The 18784-nt window shown below is 45.7% G+C and overlaps 1 protein-coding gene across 1 annotated transcript; it reads right to left on the bottom strand.

Moving 5' to 3' along the window:
• Positions 1-7920: 7920 nt before the first annotated feature.
• On the bottom strand, positions 7921-13641 carry LOC134474633 (uncharacterized). The gene is given in 5 exon segments (XM_063243147.1): positions 7921-8107; positions 8711-8793; positions 9169-9546; positions 9637-13051; positions 13136-13641. Coding segments are annotated over 5 exon segments (4569 nt in total).
• Positions 13642-18784: the final 5143 nt, after the last annotated feature.

Raw genomic sequence — 18784 nt, 5'->3', positions numbered from 1 at the left:
TTCCCTCCACTTCTCAAAATATGTCAAATTTTATGGATCACTACAACTGTAAAAAAAATTCTAAGGCAACCTAGGGAGGCTAATCAAATATTGCATGATTGGAATGGCTGTGGTTGTATGAGGTGGAAAGCTGCAGAGTTGGGCTGAAACAGTTCACAGAAATCCACAAGCTTGTGGTTGCCAGGCAACCACACTGGGCTGTGATTGGCTCAGAACCATTGTGAGCTGGACTTTAGGCTCTAGGATACAAGTGTGCAGTAGGAGACCTGAGTCACAATGCTGGGAGTTGCCATGGAGACCTCAGTGGCACAGAGGACCTTGTAGGGCAAGATTTAAATAGGATGAATATTCGTGGCCAGGTATGCCACAATATTCTCTCTGAAGGCTTCACTGCTCAGAATTTGTGGATGGAAATGCTTGCCAAACTACACATGGATGTACTTTCAATGGGATATGAAATATGCCAGGGCCTGTCAGATGATCACTGCCATGTCTTATCCTTGAGCATACGCTTTTCCCTTGTCATGTCTGTCATTTGGCTGAGTCCTGTTCCATAAGCTATTCAGTCAAGACTTGCTGGCATCATTCACCTGCAGTATAAGAGCTTTCTGTGAAATTTCTCAGCAGAAATCCTCTGCAAGCACATAGCTTTGGATATGTGAGACAGTGGTGGAAGTTGAATTTCAAGGGCAGATATTTGAAAACAATGAAACAAGCCCCGAATAAGATCTTTACATGTTTCCCAGATGAATATGTTTGGAAATACGGGGCAAGATGGAGATCAAGCCTGAGAAGAGTGCACACCCATTTCAAGGTACAAAAACCAGGGAAAAACATGGGAAAGCAAGAGAGCTGGTTAATCTGATGTAAAAATCTTTGATGACAAAAGGAAAATTATATTCTCATGATGATATAATCAGGCTGTATAAGTGAACTTCTCATGTTGGTTCTCCTATGTGTGGCCTTCTGCATTGGCCAGTGGATGCAGGACAGGAGATCTTCAGATAAATCTGGTGGAACACAAAATACTGAAAAAAAAATTCAGCCTAAATCCTTTGTATTCCTTCCTTTGAGAACATATATGGATAATGTTCGAAGTTTCAAAAGAAAAAATGTCTATTGGGTCATGGTTTCAACAATGAAATGGTCACTTCACATAACATTTTGAATTTTGCTTTCACACTTGCTCATGTACCAGGCCTGAGTAAAGCAGAATGCAGAGTAAGCCTGTTCAATAGTTGTGCATTCCATAAGTGGTTTTATAACCAGTGAAAACCTTTGGACTTAGTGTTTGTATATTATTGGTTGATTGGTTTTTCAAATTGTTTCTTTTACTATTTTTAACTTTGTGACTCAGGGAATCCCTCACTCATAGTGATTTAGACCTCTACAAAAGCTCTGAAGTTATTCATGTAACAGCCATTACATGTTATAAGTTTCTCCTATTAAAACTTGAAAGACAAAGAGACTCTGCTAATTTTCATCTAAATTCAGTGTTGGGATAAATTCAGTGCTGGGCTTTTTATATGTCCTTTGAAATGTGTCCTACTCTAGTCACTGGTCGTGCTGGAATTTACTTTCTTGTGAAGACAGACTTTGAGCAAATTGACACAAGTACAGTTTGCCACTACTCTGGAAACCTGGTTAAATATCGAGTTCCCTAAATGGTGTGTGTTTTACTTTGATCTCTGCTCACACTTTGCTCATCCAGTTAGAACCACAGGGCTCCAGGCCATAGCATTCCAGGCCCAAACAAGAAAATTTCCATTCCGTTTTGGGAGTTCATTCATCTCTCATAATTACATTTTCCACAAATGTGTGCTTCAGGAGAGGCCCTGTCCAAATGTGGAGAGGCCCATTTTCATTCACTCACTTTCTGACTTTCTAAGATTTTCAGTTACTAGAGGTTTGCCCAGTCTTGCCATTGTCAAGGGACAGTTCACTTCACTTGATGTTGTGCAGTATTACTTCATGTGTCTCCGTGGAAATTCCACCAATGGGAAACTCTTGCTGTAGTCATCTCCAAGTGTTTCTGGGTAAGAAAATATAACTACCAAAGGATGTGGTTTCAAGCAGAATGAGGAAAGGAGGGATTATCTTTATTTCAGTGCAGGTTGACCTTTCAAAGAAACAGTAATTCCTATGAAATAGGTGGTAAAATCTTTTGTAAAGAGACATGGACATGACGCGCTCAACTTTATGTCACTTTTTTTAAAACGACAAGGGCATTTGAGAAATTCTTGGCTGCTGAATTGTCCCTCTTGTCAAATTTCTCTTAGGTAAGACACTCCAGCTTCTTCAAACCATGGTACTGTTCCTTACATGTAAAAAACCAAAGCAAAAAACAAAATAAATTAAAACAAAACTCATCAAATTACATTTCAGAGTGCACAATTGCTCAGCAGGCCCACTATTCAAGAAGCTAGAGGTACAGAAGCCTCAGCCTTCAGCCCATGGCCTGAAGTTTTGTCTCTATCATGGGCCCTCAATTCCCTGGCATGTCCACATTAACTCATGAATCTTTACTCATTTCCTCTTCAAATGCACAGGATCCAATATATTTGAACCCTGTTCACCTGGGCTGTAATCATCCAAGGACACACCAGAGGAAGGGCAGCCACCCCCTTGCCTGGGGCCTTGGAGCTTATCACAATAGAAATGGACACCTGAACAAGGGGAGCCAAAACAAAGAGAGGCATATTCCTAAAGCCTGAAGCACAGAAGCTACGTATAGACCAGTAGTGGGATTTCACAAATTATGTAAGAATCTCTGTGCACATGCTTGGCATGGTGGCTCATGCCTATAATCCCAGCAATTTGGGGGCTGAGGTGGATGGATCCTTGGGAGTTCCAGTCCATCTTGCGCTACGAATTTATCTCAAGGCCTCTTTCAACAACTACATAAGATGCTGTTTCCAAAAAGAGGACAACAGAAACCTAGACACCCTTGGTCTAAGTCCCTGGGTTCACTACATGAGTTGTGGAGTCTAAATATTCCATGCCATGAGAAAATACCTGGGATTTTTAGGGAAAGGGGCATTTGCGTCCCTTTTCTAATGGTTTCCCTTTCACCATGTTACATTTGAATTCTGGGAAAACCTGCTGGTGATAAGCTATCTAGCATTATGTTGGTTTAGGTATTGAGCCAGTACCTCATGTTTAGTGTCCAGGGTTATGCTGGAATGGCTGCAGACCTCCTTGAAATAGCGATTGCAGACAAGTGAACCCCGAGGAAGCTGGATAGTTGAAGCGGGCACTCCAAATATTCATGCACTGCAAGGATTCACTTTCATTTTGGGACTCATCTTCTGGTTGCTGGCATTTAGTGCTAACTGATACTACCATGGTGGCAGTAATCCAGCAGAGACTGCATGCATGGTTTGCAGGTTTGCTTCCCAAGCCACCAGAAACTCAGCAGAACCCACATCATTGTGGCATTTTCTTTCATCCCCTGAAACCTTTGGCTTTCTAAGTTTGAAAACTGAATAGACTGAGGTAGTCAAGTTTGGACCCCATGTACCACCAACAGAGCTAAAGACAGAGCCAATTACTTCCCTCCACTTGTCAAAATATGTCAAATTTGCTTGATCACCACAACTTCAAAGAAAATTCTGAGGCAACTTAGAGAGTTGAATCAAATACTGCATGATTGGAATGGCTTTGGTTGTATGAGGTGGAAAGCTCCAGAGTTGGGCTGAAACTGTTCACAGAAATCCACAGGCTTGTAGTTGCCAGGCAACCACAATGGGCTGAGATTGGCTGAACATCACTGTGAGGTGGATTTTAGGCTCTAGGTTTGAAAATTTAAAAGACTGGGTTACTCAAGTTTGGAACCCATAGGCCTCAGACATACCAAAATGTTTTCCAATTACTTCCCTCCACTTCTCAAAATATGTCAAATTTTCTTGATCACTACAACTGTAAAAAAATTCTCAGGCAACATAGCGAGGCTAATCAAATATTGCACGATTGGAATGGCTGTGGTTGTATGAGGTGGAAAGCTGCAGAGTTGGGCTGAAACAGTTCACAGAAATCCACAAGCTTGTGGTTGCCAGGCAACCACACTGGGCTGTGATTGGCTGAGCACCATTTTGAGCTGGACTTTAGGCTCTAGGATACAAGTGTGCAGTAGGAGACCTGAGTCACAATGCTGGGCGTTGCGATGGAGACCTCAGTGGCACAGAGGACCTTGTAGGGCAAGATTTAAATAGGATGAAAATTCTTGGCCTGGTATGCCACAATATTCTCTCTGAAGGCTTCACTGCTCAGAATTTGTGGATGGAAATGCTTGCCAAACTACACATGGATGTACTTTCAATGGGATATGAAATATGCCAGGGCCTGGCAGATGATCTCTGCCATGTCTTATCCTTGAGCATACGCTTTTCCCTTGTCATGTCTGTCATTTGGCTGAGTCCTGTTCCCTAAGCTATTCAGTCAAGACTTGCTGGCATCATTCACCTGCAGTATAAGAGCTTTTTGTGAAATTTCTCAGCAGAAATCCTCCGCAAGCACAAAGCTTTGGATATGAGACACAGTGGTGGAAGTTGAATTTCAAGGGCAGATATTTGAAAACAATGAAACAAGCTCCGAATAAGATCTTTACATGTTTCCCAGATGAATATGTTTGGAAATACGGGGGAAGATGGAGATCAAGTCTGAGAAGAGTGCACACCCATTTCAAGGTACAAAAACCAGGGAAAAACATGGGAAAGCAAGAGAACTGGTTATTCTGATATAAAAATCTTTGATGATGAAAGGAAAATTATATTCTCATGATGATATATTCAGGCTGTAGAAGTGAACTTCTCATGTTGGTTGTCCTATGTGCGGCCTTATGCATTGGCCAGTGGATGCAGGACAGGAGATCTTCAGATAAATCTGGTGGAACACAAAATACTGCAAAAAAATTCAGCCTAAATCCTGTGTATTCCTTCCATTTGAGAACATATATGGATAATGTACGAAGTTTCAAAAGAGAAAATGTCTATTGGGTCATGGTTTAAACAATGAAATGGTCACTTCATATAGCATTTTGAATTTTGCTTTTACATTTGCTCATGTACCGGCCTGAGTAAAGCAGAAAGCAGAGTAAGCCTCTTCAATAGTTATGCATTCCATAAGTGGTTTTAAAACCAGTGAAAGCCTTTGGACTTAGTGTTTGTATTTTATTGGTTGATTGGTTTTTCAAATTGTTTCTTTTACTATTTTTAACTTTGTGACTCAGGGAAGCATTTACTCATAGTGATTTAGACCTCTCCAAAAGCTCTGAAGTTATTCATGTAACAGCTATTACATGTTATAAGTTTCTGCTATTAAAACTTGAAATACAAAGAGACTCTGCTACTTTTCATCTAAATTCAGTGTTGGCCTACATTCAGTGTTGGACTTTTTACAAGTCCTTTGAAATGTGTCCTACTCTAGTCACTGGTCGTGCTGGAATTTACTATCTTGTGAAGACAGGATTTGAGCAAATTGACACAAGTACAGTTTGCCACTACTCTGCACGCCTGGTTAAATATTGAGTTCCCTAAATGGTATGCGTTTTACTTTGATCTCTGCTCACACTTTGCTCATCCAGTTAGAACCACAGGGCTCCAGGCCATTGCATTCCAGGCCTAAACAAGAAAATTTCCATTCTGTTTTGGGAGTTCATTCCTCTCTCATAATTACTTTTTCCACAAATGTGTGCTTCAGGAGAGGCCCTGTCCAAATGTGGAGAGGCCCATTTTCATTCACTCACTTTCAGACTTTCTAAGGTTTTCAGTTACTAGAGGTTTGCCCAGACTTGCCATTGTCAAGGGACAGTGCACTTCACTTGAAGTTGTGCAGTATTACTTCTTGTGTATCTGTGGAAATTCCACCAATTGGAAACTCTTGCTGTAGTCATCTCCAAGTGTTTCTGGGTAAGAAAATATAACTAACAATGGATGTGGTTTCAAGCAGAATGAGGAAAGGAGGGATTCTCTTTATGTCAGTGCAGGTTGACCTTTCAAAGAAACAGTAATTCCTATCAAATAGGAGGTAAAATCTTTTGTAAAGAGACATGGACATGACGCGCTCAACTTTATGTCACTTTTTTTAAAACGACAAGGGCATTTGAGAAATTCTTGGCTGCTGAATTCGCCCTTTTTTCAAATTTCTCTTAGGTAATGTTAGGGCCAACGCCGCAGGGAAATAGACCCCAAGACTCAACTCTTGGTGAGGAAAAAAGTTTATTTCCATGCGCATGGGGTCCCCCAGGCAAAGGAGTGCAGAGGGGCCCCGAGGGAAATTTGTGTAGGGTTTTTAAGGGTACAAGCGGGAGGCAAGCAAGTTTACAGAAGCGAATCGCATTGGTTAATTTTGAATGGCGCAGGACTTGGCTGATGCTGATTTGAGAGTCTGGGGCTGAGTAACCATGGAGACCGAGGGTCTTGGTTTGACCTTGGAGTGCCAGGTGCACCCCAGTCCTGTTTAAACAGCACATTCTTTTACTTATCTCTATCTTTACAGAGAACAGAACATCTAGTGGCTAATGACTAGCAGAGACATTCCTTCCTGCCCTGCTCTGATTATCTCCTGGGAAAGGTTTAGGGAGTGAAACATTCTTTGCTGCTTTTTATAACTCGGGGAGGGGGTTATAGCAGGGGGGTCAACTCTCACATTCCCCCCCTTTTTTTTTCCATGACTTTTAATCTTAAAGGTCCTGTATGGGTAAGGGATCATATTGTTGGCGTAGCACCATAACTTTTACTTGAGAAATCTGGGCCCTCACAAACTGGGTTACTCGGTTAATGAGCCAAGGGGCTATAGCCATGACTATAATGAATCCAGTCAGGGGTCCCAATAAAGGGAGAATATAGGGCAGGATTGATTCCCAAAAAGAGAACACTTTGGCTTCACTTGAAGGGGGCTCTCGAGATCTGATTCTCTCTCTCAACTTTTCCATTGCATCTTTTACAATCCCAGTATGATCAGTATAAAAACAACATTCTTCTCTAAGTGTGGCGCAGAGACTGCCCTCCTTTAAAAACAAAAGATCTAAGCCTCTTCTGTTTTGTAACACTACTTCAGATAGGGACGAGAGAGACTGTTGTAATGCAGTTATAGAAGTCTCTAAGGCCTTTAAATCTTGGTTTACTACTGCAAGAAGCTGCTGGCGAGACTGGTGCCCAGTAATGAGGGCTGCTGTACCAGTTCCTATCCCCCCTGCCACACCTATCCCCAATAGGACTGCTAGGGACAGGGAGACAGGTTCCCGTTTATATCGACCTCTCATGAGGGAGAGCATGTTAGGGGGGAGATACTTAATGTGTGGCATAAGGTCTATAAGGATGCAGGAGCTGTCCCCTGCCAGGAGTACATTTGTGGAGACACAAGGGGTGAGCTCTGTAGTACATAACCAGAATGCCCCGGTAGGAGGGATGAGGTATTGGTTCCTGGGGAAGGAGCGAGTATGTGTGAGGCAGCGACGGCGTAGGTTTGTAGGCCAATTATCAAGTGTCCCTATACAGGTTCCTCGGCTAGCGAGGTCAGGTAAAGGAAGGGTGTGGAACACATGATCCCAGTCGCACTGGTTGGGATTGGGAGTCAGCGTATAGGAGTCATTTAGAGCAGTCCCCTCATAATATGGAGGGTTAGCCTTTAGACATAACCAACAAGCTTGGGCTAGGTCTGGATGGGTAAGATTGAGGGCTTTATGAGCCCCAAGTATAAGACTGAGGAGAGAGTTCACGGTTGGAGGGACGAGTCCCGACTCAGGAGGATTAGTTAAATACCCTGAGGGGATGCGAGGTGAGACCATGGGCTCTTGGCTTTGGGTAGTCACAGGCATGGGGGATGAGGGCCCCCTAGCTGTTGTTGGAGCAGGTGTGGGCAACAATGGCTCTGTCTTTAGCTTCTTTTTAATTAAAATGAGCCCTCCTGTGTCAGGTCCACTCATGTAGTATCTAAATCCCCAGATTTTTCCTGTCGTCCAAGATTGGTCCTCGGGGGTGAGGACCTCGAGTTGTAAATGTCGGCAATTACCTGGTCCTCCATCATAGGAGTGGAGGCTCCTTTTTGACAGTGGCAAAGGGCCTTTATGTTGGCCTCCTCCTGTTGCTGATAAGCTAAGGTGTCGGTCCTTTATTGAGGGGGTCCATGCTGTGGCCATCGTTTCACATCCCCAGTAGGCACAATAGTATTCGCCTGGGGAATTGCAATAACTCCTTCCTTCCACAGACGCGGGACATAGATATATTTCTGGGGGGTGGTCAACGTTAGGGTCAAGAGGAACAATATCACAGGAATAGAAACTAAAGGTTGGATGGCCTGAACCTGTCCACTTATCGACCTCTTTTGGGTTGTCCCATCAGCTTAATGTCCAGACCCAAGGGCGGTGGGGGTTCGCTATTGTAGGGGTGACTACCATTAACATGAGTAATTTCATTATAGCACAGGGGGTTACAACCTGGGGTTTTTGTTGGGTCATCTCGCAATAATACACAAAGGGAGTGTACAGAAACAGCATTAAAGAGTCTTTCGGCTCAGCTTAAGTTTTAAGGGGTTATCAGACCGTTTGAGTTCCCAGGAGTCGTCCTCTGGTGCTGAAGCAGGCTTTAGATGTGACGCGTGGATCCAAGAGGCGACTCCGTCAACCTTTACCGCTGTAGGAGTAGTCAATAGGACCTGGTATGGTCCTTTCCAGCGAGGCTGTAGAGTCTCTTGTTGGTGGCGCCGGACGAACACAAAGTCTCCCACCTGGTACGGATGTGGCGCGGGGAACTCACTGGGAGCATAGGCCGAGGCTAGCTGTGTCCACACGTCCCTCTGTAGATTGTCAAGGGCGATAAGCCTGTCAGACAGGGAGGTTGGCAACAAGGCAGCATGCTCAGTTAAGGGAGTGAGATCTCGAATGGGGGGTGGAGTGCCAAAAAGGATTTCGAAGGGAGTAAGGTTAGGGGGTTTGGCAGACGGGGTGTTTCGCGCGCGAAAAAGGGCATACGGCAGGAGCATCGTCCAATCCTTTAAGCCAGTCTTATGAGCCAATTTAGTGAGGGTCTCCTTAATAGTTCTATTCATTCTTTCTACCTGTCCTGAACTTTGGGGTCTATAAGCGCAATGTAACTTCCAATCAATCCCCAATATGTTGGCCAGTCCCTGACTTACCTTAGCCACAAACGCCGGTCCATTATCGGACCCTATTACCTTTGGCAATCCGAACCGGGGAAATATTTCTTCCATCAACTTTTTAGTTACCACGGCAGCAGTTTCCTTTTTGGTAGGAAAAGCCTCAGTCCATCCAGAAAAGGTGTCTACAAAAACTAGCAGATATTTTAGTCCGCATCGGGCAGGCTTAACTTCTGTAAAGTCCACTTCCCAGTATTGTCCAGGTCTGGTACCACGTAGCCTTTTGCCGGGGGCCAGCTTGGCAGGGTAGGCACTGGTCAATTGACATGCCTCACAATTAGCCACAACCCGATTGGCGACCCGACGTATGGCAGCGGGGGATGCCCCTGGGAAGTCTTGGCGTTGGGCCAGTAGGCTCAGCTTTTTAGCTCCCAAATGGGTGAGCCGGTGGGCCTGTTGTATGTAAGCAGTCAGATCAGGTGTTTCAGGGGTTTGGTTAATCTGAGCTTTCTCCTTTGGAGGAGAATCTTCGACATCAGTCACCAACATTTGTGAGTCTCCCATGGCTGCAGATTTTGCTGCCTCATCGGCCAGGTTGTTTCCCCTTGTGACGGGATCAGTCCCTTTCTGGTGGCTGTTACAGTGTATTATCGCCACCTTCTGGGGCAACATAACTGCAGCGAGCAACTGAAGGATTTCCTGTTTGTGTTTTATTTCTTTTCCTGCGGAGGTCAGAAGCCCCTGCTGGCGGTATATGGCCCCGTGGATGTGGGCCGTTGCAAAGGCATATCGGCTATCCGTGTAAATGTTTGCTCGCTTTCCTTTGGTGAGCTCCAGAGCCTTAGTCAAAGCAATCAGTTCGGCCTTTTGGGCCAAGGACCCGTCCTCTAGTCTGGCTGTCCATATAACATTGGAATAATCAGTCACAGCCGCCCCCGCATACCGCTTACCTTGAATCAAAAAGCTACTCCCGTCAGTGAAGTAGGTCACCTCTGCATTGGGTAGGGGGCAATCCAATAAGTCCGGTCGTACTCTGGCCTCTTCTGCCAAGACGTCCTGGCAGGTATGGAGGACGGGTTCCGAAGCTTCTTCCGGCAGCAGAGTCGCTGGGTTGAGAGTCACCGGGGGTCCAAAAGTTATCTTGTCCTTGTTGAGCAAGAGGCTCTGATAATGAGTAACTCTGGCATTTGAGAGCCACCTGTCTGGAGGCTGGCGGATGATGCTTTCTAGTGTATGCGGGGCAATGATTGTTATTTTTTGTCCCAAAGTCAATTTGTCAGCATCTTTAATGAGCAAGGCAGCTGATGCAATGGCCTTTAGGCAGGGTGGCCACCCGCTTGCCACAGTGTCCAGTCTTTTTGAGAGGTAAGCCACCGGACGCCTCCATGGCCCAAAGGCCTGGGTCAGTACTCCTCTCGCTATTCCTCTCTTTTCTTCAATGAAGAGAGTAAAGGGTTTGTCCACATTAGGAAGGGCCAGGGCCGGAGCGGACAGGAGAGCCCGCTTGATGGCATCAAAGGCCTGCTGGTGATCTTTTTCCCAGATAAAGGGAGATCCCCCCTTCAGTAACGGGTACAGGGGAGCTGCCAAAGTTGCGAATCCAGGGATCCACAACCGGCAAAACCCCGCGGTACACAGGAACTCTCGTAATTGTTTTTGACTCTTTGGAGGGGGAATCTGGACCACAGTCTGTTTTCTGGCCTCAGTGAGCCATCCTTTTCCCCCTTTTAAGGAGTAGCCCAGAAAAATTACCTCTCGCTTACAAATTTGAGCCTTTTTTGCTGATGCCCTATACCCCAGGATAGCCAACTCACGTAAAAGGTCCTGAGTTCCGCTTGTGCAGTCACCCTCAGAGTCCGCAGCCAGCAGCAAGTCATCTACATATTGAAGAAGGGTGAGGTTTGGGTGTTGAGCCCGAAAGGGGGCTAAATCCTTATGTAGGGCTTCATCAAAGATGGTTGGGCTGTTTTTGAAGCCCTGTGGGAGGCGCGTCCAGGTCAGTTGTCCGGCGGACCCAGTCTCAGGGTCCATCCATTCAAACGCAAATAAGGGCTGGCTATCTTTGTGCAAAGGCAAACAGAAAAAGGCATCCTTTAAATCCAGAACAGTGTACCAAGTCCTTGACGGATTCAATGCGCTGAGGAGATTATAGGGATTGGGTACGGTGGGGTGAATGTCCTCCACCCTGCTATTGACCTCCCTTAGGTCCTGTACCGGTCTGTAGTCATTCGTCCCGGGGTTTCTGACCGGGAGTAACGGAGTATTCCATGCAGACCGACAAGGAGTTAATACCCCTTGGTCTAAAAGTCTCTGTATGTGCACCTTAATCCCTAGGTGAGCTTCTCTATTAATGGGATATTGCTTAACCCGAATAGGGGAGGCAGTGGTTTTTAAAGTAACCACTACAGGCGGTTGCTGGCTTGCCAGCCCGAGTCCAGCCATCTCGACCCAGGATTCTTTAAAATCAGTTAGCCAGGCTGGGGCGATAGGCTGGGGATCCTGGTGGTCATAGAGCCTATATTCATCTTCCAGTTTTAGAGATAACACCGTAACCATAGGTTGCCCTACCTTTGGGTTACGGAATGTCACTTGAGGTCCTTGGGGCTCAAAGGAAATCTTTGCCCCCAGTTTGGTTAATAAGTCACGTCCCAGGAGGGGAGCAGGACACTCAGGAATAACCAGAAAGGAGTGTTTTACTTTTCCCTTGCCTAAGTCAACTGTGCGCTCAGTGGTCCACGAGTGATATTTGCTCCCGTTAGCCCCTTGAACTAATGATTTCTTAGTTGAAAGGGCCCCTAAGGGGGCTTGTAGGGCCGAATAAACAGCTCCCGTATCGACCTCGAATTCCACGGGAGTCCCCTCCACTTTAAACATTACCCTGAGCTCGGGGAGGGGGTCCGAGCCCCGAAGTCCCTAGTCTTCTTCATCTAGGGCGAGCATGGGGGCTCGGGATCGCTGCGAGGTCTGCTTTTCTCGTTCTTCTTTGGCCCGTTTCTTTTTTAACTTTTCACAGTCTTTGATCAGCTGTCCTTTTTCCTTACAATATGCACATTGGTCAGGGTCTAATGGAGGGCGAGTGGGCTTTCCCTTTCCTGGCTCAGGTTTTCCCTGAATAACTGTGGCCAACACCTTAGCTAATTCCTTGTTTCGTCTTTTGTCCCTAGCTAACTCCTTTTCTTCCTCTGTCTCCCGCTTATAGTAGACTTTTTCAGCTTCCTTAACAAGATCCCTCAGAGTTAGGTCTTGGAGACCACCTAGCCTTTGGAGCTTACGTCTTATATCGGGGGCCGATTGCCCTATGAAGGCCATAGCTATCGAGCCTTGTCGGCCTTCTTCCTCAGGGTTAAAAGGCATATATCGCCGGTAAGCTTCCATCAGGCATTCTAGAAAAACTGAGGGAGTCTCAGTAGGTCCTTGGGTAACTTCTCTTACCTTGGCCAGATTAGTGGGGCGCCTTGCGGCCACCTGGAGACCTGCCATTAGAGTCTGGCGATAGATAGAAAGATGCTGCCTACCGGTGGGTGAGTTGGGGTCCCAGTTGGGGCGCTTTAAGGGGAAGGAGTCATCGATCAGGTCTGGTCTCTGGGTGGGTCTGCCATCTTCTCCGGGAACAGCTTTCCGGGCTTCCAGGAGGATGCGGTCTCTTTCCTCGGTGGTGAACAGGACCCCTAGGAGCTGTTGACAGTCGTCCCATGTGGGTTGGTGGGAGAACATAACAGAATCCATTAGACCTGTTAGCTTAGAAGGATCATCAGAAAAAGGAGGGTTATTGTTTTTCCAGTTATAGAGATCTGAGGTAGAAAAAGGCCAGTACTGTAAAGCGGGCATCTGCCCTCCATCTGTCCCATCGTCTATCATGGGCCCATAGGGACGGAGAGGGAGGGTAACGACTGGATCCTCAGGCCGTAGCTTACTCCGAGTGTTCTGGGCTGGGCCCGTGGGCCCCGGAGGTGTGGGCTCAGGGCAAGCCATTGCAGGGAGTGGGGGATATAGAGGGGACGTGGGTATCGGAGGAGAAGAGGGATTTAGCTCAGGTGAAGAGGGGGCTGACGGAGAAGCAGCACTCGATCCGGACGAGGAGGCTGGAGGAGAGAGTGGGTACGGAGGAGGTTGAGTCAGCTGGGAAGGAGGAGGCCAGTCATAGTTGAGTAAAGGTAGATCAGGCTGAGACTCGGGAAGGACCGGAGCCGAAGTGGGAGGTCCTTTCAGAGCTAAAAGCTTTGGTACAGATGAGACAGAAGGGGGAAGAAAGGGTTTTACCCATAATGGGGGTTCCTCCCTGAGATCCTGCCATACCAAGATGTAAGCGACCTGATCAGGGTGCCCCCTTTGCCTGGGGCGGAAGATGACGTCCTTAACTGCTAGGATGAGGGGCAGATGAAAAGTCCCCTCTGGTGGCCATCCCACAGAGAAAGTAGGCCACTCAGTCGAGCAGAAATCCTGCCACTTATTCTTCTTGACCTGCAAGGAGAGATCGTGAGCCCTCTTCCGCACCTCCGACCAATGGTCAAGGGTGAGGGACAATGGGGATGAGGTCGACTGTCCCATGATGTTCTATTGTCACAGGGCGGTTAACGCAAGCGCGGTACAACAAATAACCAATCACAGCACCCACGACACACAAGACAATCAGGCAGGCCACTTCATTCACATGCATACGCATCAGTTTCACTCCAAATGAGACACCTTACAGGGTGTCTCCAGATTGGCCCGGATGGACCACAGACTGGGAATCAAAATCCCCCAGATGAGTCACCTCAAAGGGTGTCTCCAAATTGGCCCGGACGGACCACAGATTGGGAATCAAAATTCCCCAGATCGATAGGGAGGCCCTATCGCAGACGGTGAGCCACGGAAACCATGTGGGGCGTCCCCCAGTCACCAGGGAACAGAGTACGAAACAGATAACAAAAATTGCCCCTAGATCAGAGCCGTATGGCTCAGGGCGTAAACACCTGTGGAATGAGAAGCGACCAGTCGTACTCACCCACAGAGCCATTGGGGTCACCTCCCGTGAGACGTGCTTATGTCGCTGGGGCCTCCATGATGTTAGGGCCAACGCCGCAGGGAAAGAGACCTCAAGGACTCAACTCTTGGTGAGGAAAAAAAGTTTATTTCCATGCGCATGGGGTCCCCCAGGCAAACGAGTGCAGAGGGGCCCCGAGGGGAATTTGTGTAGGGTTTTTAAGGGTACAAGCGGGAGGCAAGCAAGTTTACAGAAGCGAATCGCATTGGTTAATTTTGAACGGTGCAGGACTTGGCTGATGCTGATTTGAGGGTCTGGGGCTGAGTAACCACGGACACCGAGGGTCTTGGTTTGACCTTGGAGTGCCAGGTGCACCCCGGTCCTGTTTAAACAGCACATTCTTTTACTTATCTCTATCTTTACAGAGAACAGAACATCTAGTGGCTAATGACTAGCAGAGACATTCCTTCCTGCCCTGCTCTGATTATCTACTGGGAAAGGCTTAGGGAGTGAAACATTCTTTGCTGCTTTTTATAACTTGGGGAGGGGGTTATAGCAGGGGGTCAACTCTCACAGTAAGACACTCCAACTTCTTCAAACCATGGTACTGTTCCTTCCATGTAAAAAACCAAAGCAAAAAAACAAAATAAATTAAAACAAAACTCATCAAATTACATTTCAGAGCACACAATTGCTCAGCAGGCCCACTATTCAAGAAGCTAGAGGTACAGAGGCCTCAGCCTTCAGCCCATGGCCTGAAGTTTTGTCTCTATCATGGGCCCTCAATTCCCAGGCATGCCCACATTAACTCATGAATCTTTACTCATTTCCTCTTCAAATGCACAGGATCCAATATATTTGAACCCTGTTCACCTGGGCTGTAATCATCCAAGGACACACCAGAGGAAGGGCAGCCACCCCCTTGCCTGGGGCCTTGGAGCTTATCACAATAGAAATGGACACCTGAACAAGGGGAGCCAAAACAAAGAGAGGCATATTCCTAAAGCCTGAAGCACAGAAGCTACCTATAGACAAGTAGTGGGATTTCACAAATTATGTAAGAATCTCTGTGCAAATGCTTGGCATGGCGGCTCATGCCTATAATCCCAGCAATCTGGGGGCTGAGGTGGATGGATCCTTGGGAGTTCCAGTCCATCTTGGGCTATGAATTTATCTCCAGGATTCTTTCAAAAACTACATAAGATGCTGTTTCCAAAAAGAGGACAACAGAAACCTAGACACACTTAGTCTAGGTCCCTGGGTTCACTACATGAGTTGTGGAGTCCAAATATTCCATGCCATGAGAAAATACCTGGGATTTTTAGGGAAAGGGGCATTTGCATCCCTTTTCTAAGTGTTTCACTTTCACCATGTTACATTTGAATTCTGGGAAAACCTGCTGGTGATAAGCTATCTAGCATTATGTTGGTTTAGGTATTGAGCCAGTACCTCATGTTTAGTGTCCAGGGTTATGCTGGAATGGCTGCAGACCTCCTTTAAATAGCGATTGCAGACAAGTGATCCCTGAGGAAGGTGGATAGTTGAAGCAGGCACTCCAAATATTCATGCACTGCAAGGATTCACTTTCATTTTGGGACTCATCTTCTGGTTGCTGGCATTTAGTGCTAACTAATACTACCATGGTGGCAGTAATCCAGCAGAGACTGCATGTATGGTTTGCAGGTTTGCTTCCCAAGCAACAGAGTACGAAACAGATAACAAAAATTGCCCCTAGATCGGAGCCGTATGGCTCGGGGCGTAAACACCGGTGGAATGAGAAGTGACCAGTCGTACTCACCCGCAGAGCCATTGGGGTCACCTCCAGTGAGACGTGCTTATCTCGATGGGACCTCCATGATGTTAGGGCCAACGCCGCAGGGAAAGAGACCCCAAGGACTCAACTCTTGGTGAGGAAAAAAAGTTTATTTCCATGCGCATGGGGTCCCCCAGGCAAACGAGTACAGAGGGGCCCCGAGGGGAATTTGTGTAGGGTTTTTAAGGGTACAAGCGGGAGGCAAGCAAGTTTACAGAAGCGAATCGCATTGGTTAATTTTGAACGGTGCAGGACTTGGCTGATGCTGATTTGAGGGTCTGGGGCTGAGTAACCATGGAGACCGAGGGTCTTGGTTTGACCTTGGAGTGCCAGGTGCACCCCGGTCCTGTTTAAACAGCACATTCTTTTACTTATCTCTATCTTTACAGAGAAGAGAACATCTAGTGGCTAATGACTAGCAGAGACATTCCTTCCTGCCCTGCTCTGATTATCTGCTGGGAAAGGTTTAGGGAGTGAAACATTCTTTGCTGCTTTTTATAACTCGGGGAGGGGGTTATAGCAGGGGGTCAACTCTCACACCACCTCATACAACCACAGCAATTCCAATCATGCAGTATTTGATTAGCCTCTCTATGTTGCCTCAGAATTTTTTTTACAGTTGTAGTGATCAACAAAATTTGACATATTTTGAGAAGTGGAGGGAAGTAAATGGAAAAGCTTTTGGTATCTCTGAGGTCTATGGGTTCCAAATTGACTACAGCAGTCTTTTAAATTTTCACACCTAGAGCCTAAAATCCACCTCACAGTGATGTTCAGCCAATCTCAGCCGAGCGTGGTTGCCTGACAACCACAAGCCTGTGTATTTCTTATGTAGTTGTTGAAAGAGGCCTTGAGATGGAGTGGAACTCCCAAGGATCCATCCACCTCAGCCCCCAGATGGCTGGCATTATAGGCATGAGCGACCATGCCAAGCATGTTTACAGAGATTCTTACATAATTTGTGAAATCCCACTACTGGTCTATAGGTAGCTTCTGTGCTTCAGGCTTTAGGAATATGCCTCTCTTTGTTTTGGCTCCCCTTGTTCAGGTGTCCATTTCTATTGTGATAAGCTCCAAGGCCCCAGGCAAGGGGGTGGCTGCCCTTCTTCTGGTGTGTACTTGGATGATTACAGCCCAGGTGAACAGGGTTCAAATATATTGGATCCTGTGCATTTGAAAAGGAAATGAGTAAAGATTCATGAGTTAATGTGGACATGCCAGGGAATTGAGGGGCCATGATAGAGACAAAACTTCAGGCCATGGGCTGAAGGCTGAGGCTTCTGTAACTCTAGCTTCTTGAATAGTGTTTACATGGGCCTGCTGAGCAATTGTGTGCTCTCAAACGTTATTTCATGGGTTTTGTTTTAATTTATTTTGTTTTTTCCTTTGGTTTTTTACATGGAAGGAACAGTACCATTGTTTGAAGAAGCTGGTGTGTCTTACCTAAGAGAAATTTGAAAAAAGGGACAATTCAGCAGCCAAGAATTTCTCAAATGCCCTTGGCGTTTTAAAAAAGTGACATAAAGTTGAGCGTGTCATTTCCATGTCTCTTTACAAAAGATTTTACCTCCTATTTGATAGGAATTACTGTTTCTTTGAAAGGTCAACCTGCACTGAAATAAAGATAATCTCTCCTTTCCTCATTCTGCTTGAAAACACATCCTTTGTTAGTTATATTTTCTTACGAAGCAACACTTGGCGAAGACTACAACAAGAGTTTCCCATTGGTGGAATTTCCATGGAGACCCATGAAGTAATACTGCACAACTTCAAGTGAAGTGCACTGTCCCTTGACAATGGCAAGTCTGGGCAAACCTCTAGTAACTGAAAATCTTAGAAAGTCTGAAAGTGAGTGAATGAAAATGGGCCTCTCCACATTTGTACAGGGCCTCTCCTTAAGCACACATTTGTGGAAAAAGTAATTATGAAAGAGGAATGAACTCCCAAAACGGAATGAAAATTTTCTTGTTTAGGCCTGGAACGCTATGGCCTGGAGCCCTGTGGTTCTAACTGGATGAGCAAAGTGTGAGCAGAGATCAAAATAAAACACACACCATTTAGGGAACTCCATACTTAACCAGGCGTGCAGAATAGTGGCAAACTGTACTTGTGTCAATTTGCTCAAATCCTGTCTTCACAAGAAAGTAAATTCCAGCACGACCAGTGGCTAGAGTAGGACACATTTCAAAGGACTTGTAAAAAGTCCATCACTGAATTTAGCCCAACATTGAATTTACATAAAAAGTAGCAGAGTCTGTTAGTCTTTCACTTTTTAATAGGAGAAACTTATAACATGTAATAGCTGTTACATGAATACTTTCAGAGCTTTTGGAGAGGTCTAAATCACTATGAGTGAGGGCTTCCCTGACTCACAGTTAAAAAGAGTAAAACAAACAATTTGAAAAATAAATCAACCAATAAAATACAAACACTAAGTCCAAAGGGTTTCACTGGTTTTAAAACCACTTATGGAATGCACATCTATTGAACAGTCTTACTCTGCATTCTGCTTTACTCAGTCCCGGTACAGGAGTAAGTGTGAAAGCAAAATTCAAAATGTTATGTGATGTGACAATTTCATTGGTGAAACCATGACCCAATAGACATTTTCTCTTTTGAAACTTCATACATTATCCATATATGTTCTCAAAGGGAAGGAATACACAGGATTTAGGCTGATTTTTTTTCAGTATTTTGTATTCCACCAGATTTATTTGAAGATCTCCTGTCCTGCATCCACTGCCCAATGCAGAATGCCACACATAGGACAACCAACATGAGAACTTCACTTCTACAGCCTGATTAAATCATCATGAGAATATACTTTTCCTTTCATCATGAAAAATTTTTACATCAGATTAACCAGCTCTCCTACTTTCCCATGTTTTTCCATGGTTTTTGTACATTGAAAT

This window comes from Cavia porcellus, unplaced genomic scaffold (genome assembly GCF_034190915.1).
Source record: "Cavia porcellus strain 051 isolate PalLab524CR breed Dunkin Hartley unplaced genomic scaffold, mCavPor4.1 scaffold_34, whole genome shotgun sequence".
Classification (NCBI taxonomy): Eukaryota; Metazoa; Chordata; class Mammalia; order Rodentia; family Caviidae; genus Cavia; species Cavia porcellus.
This window is presented reverse-complemented; position numbering and strand designations above follow the sequence as displayed.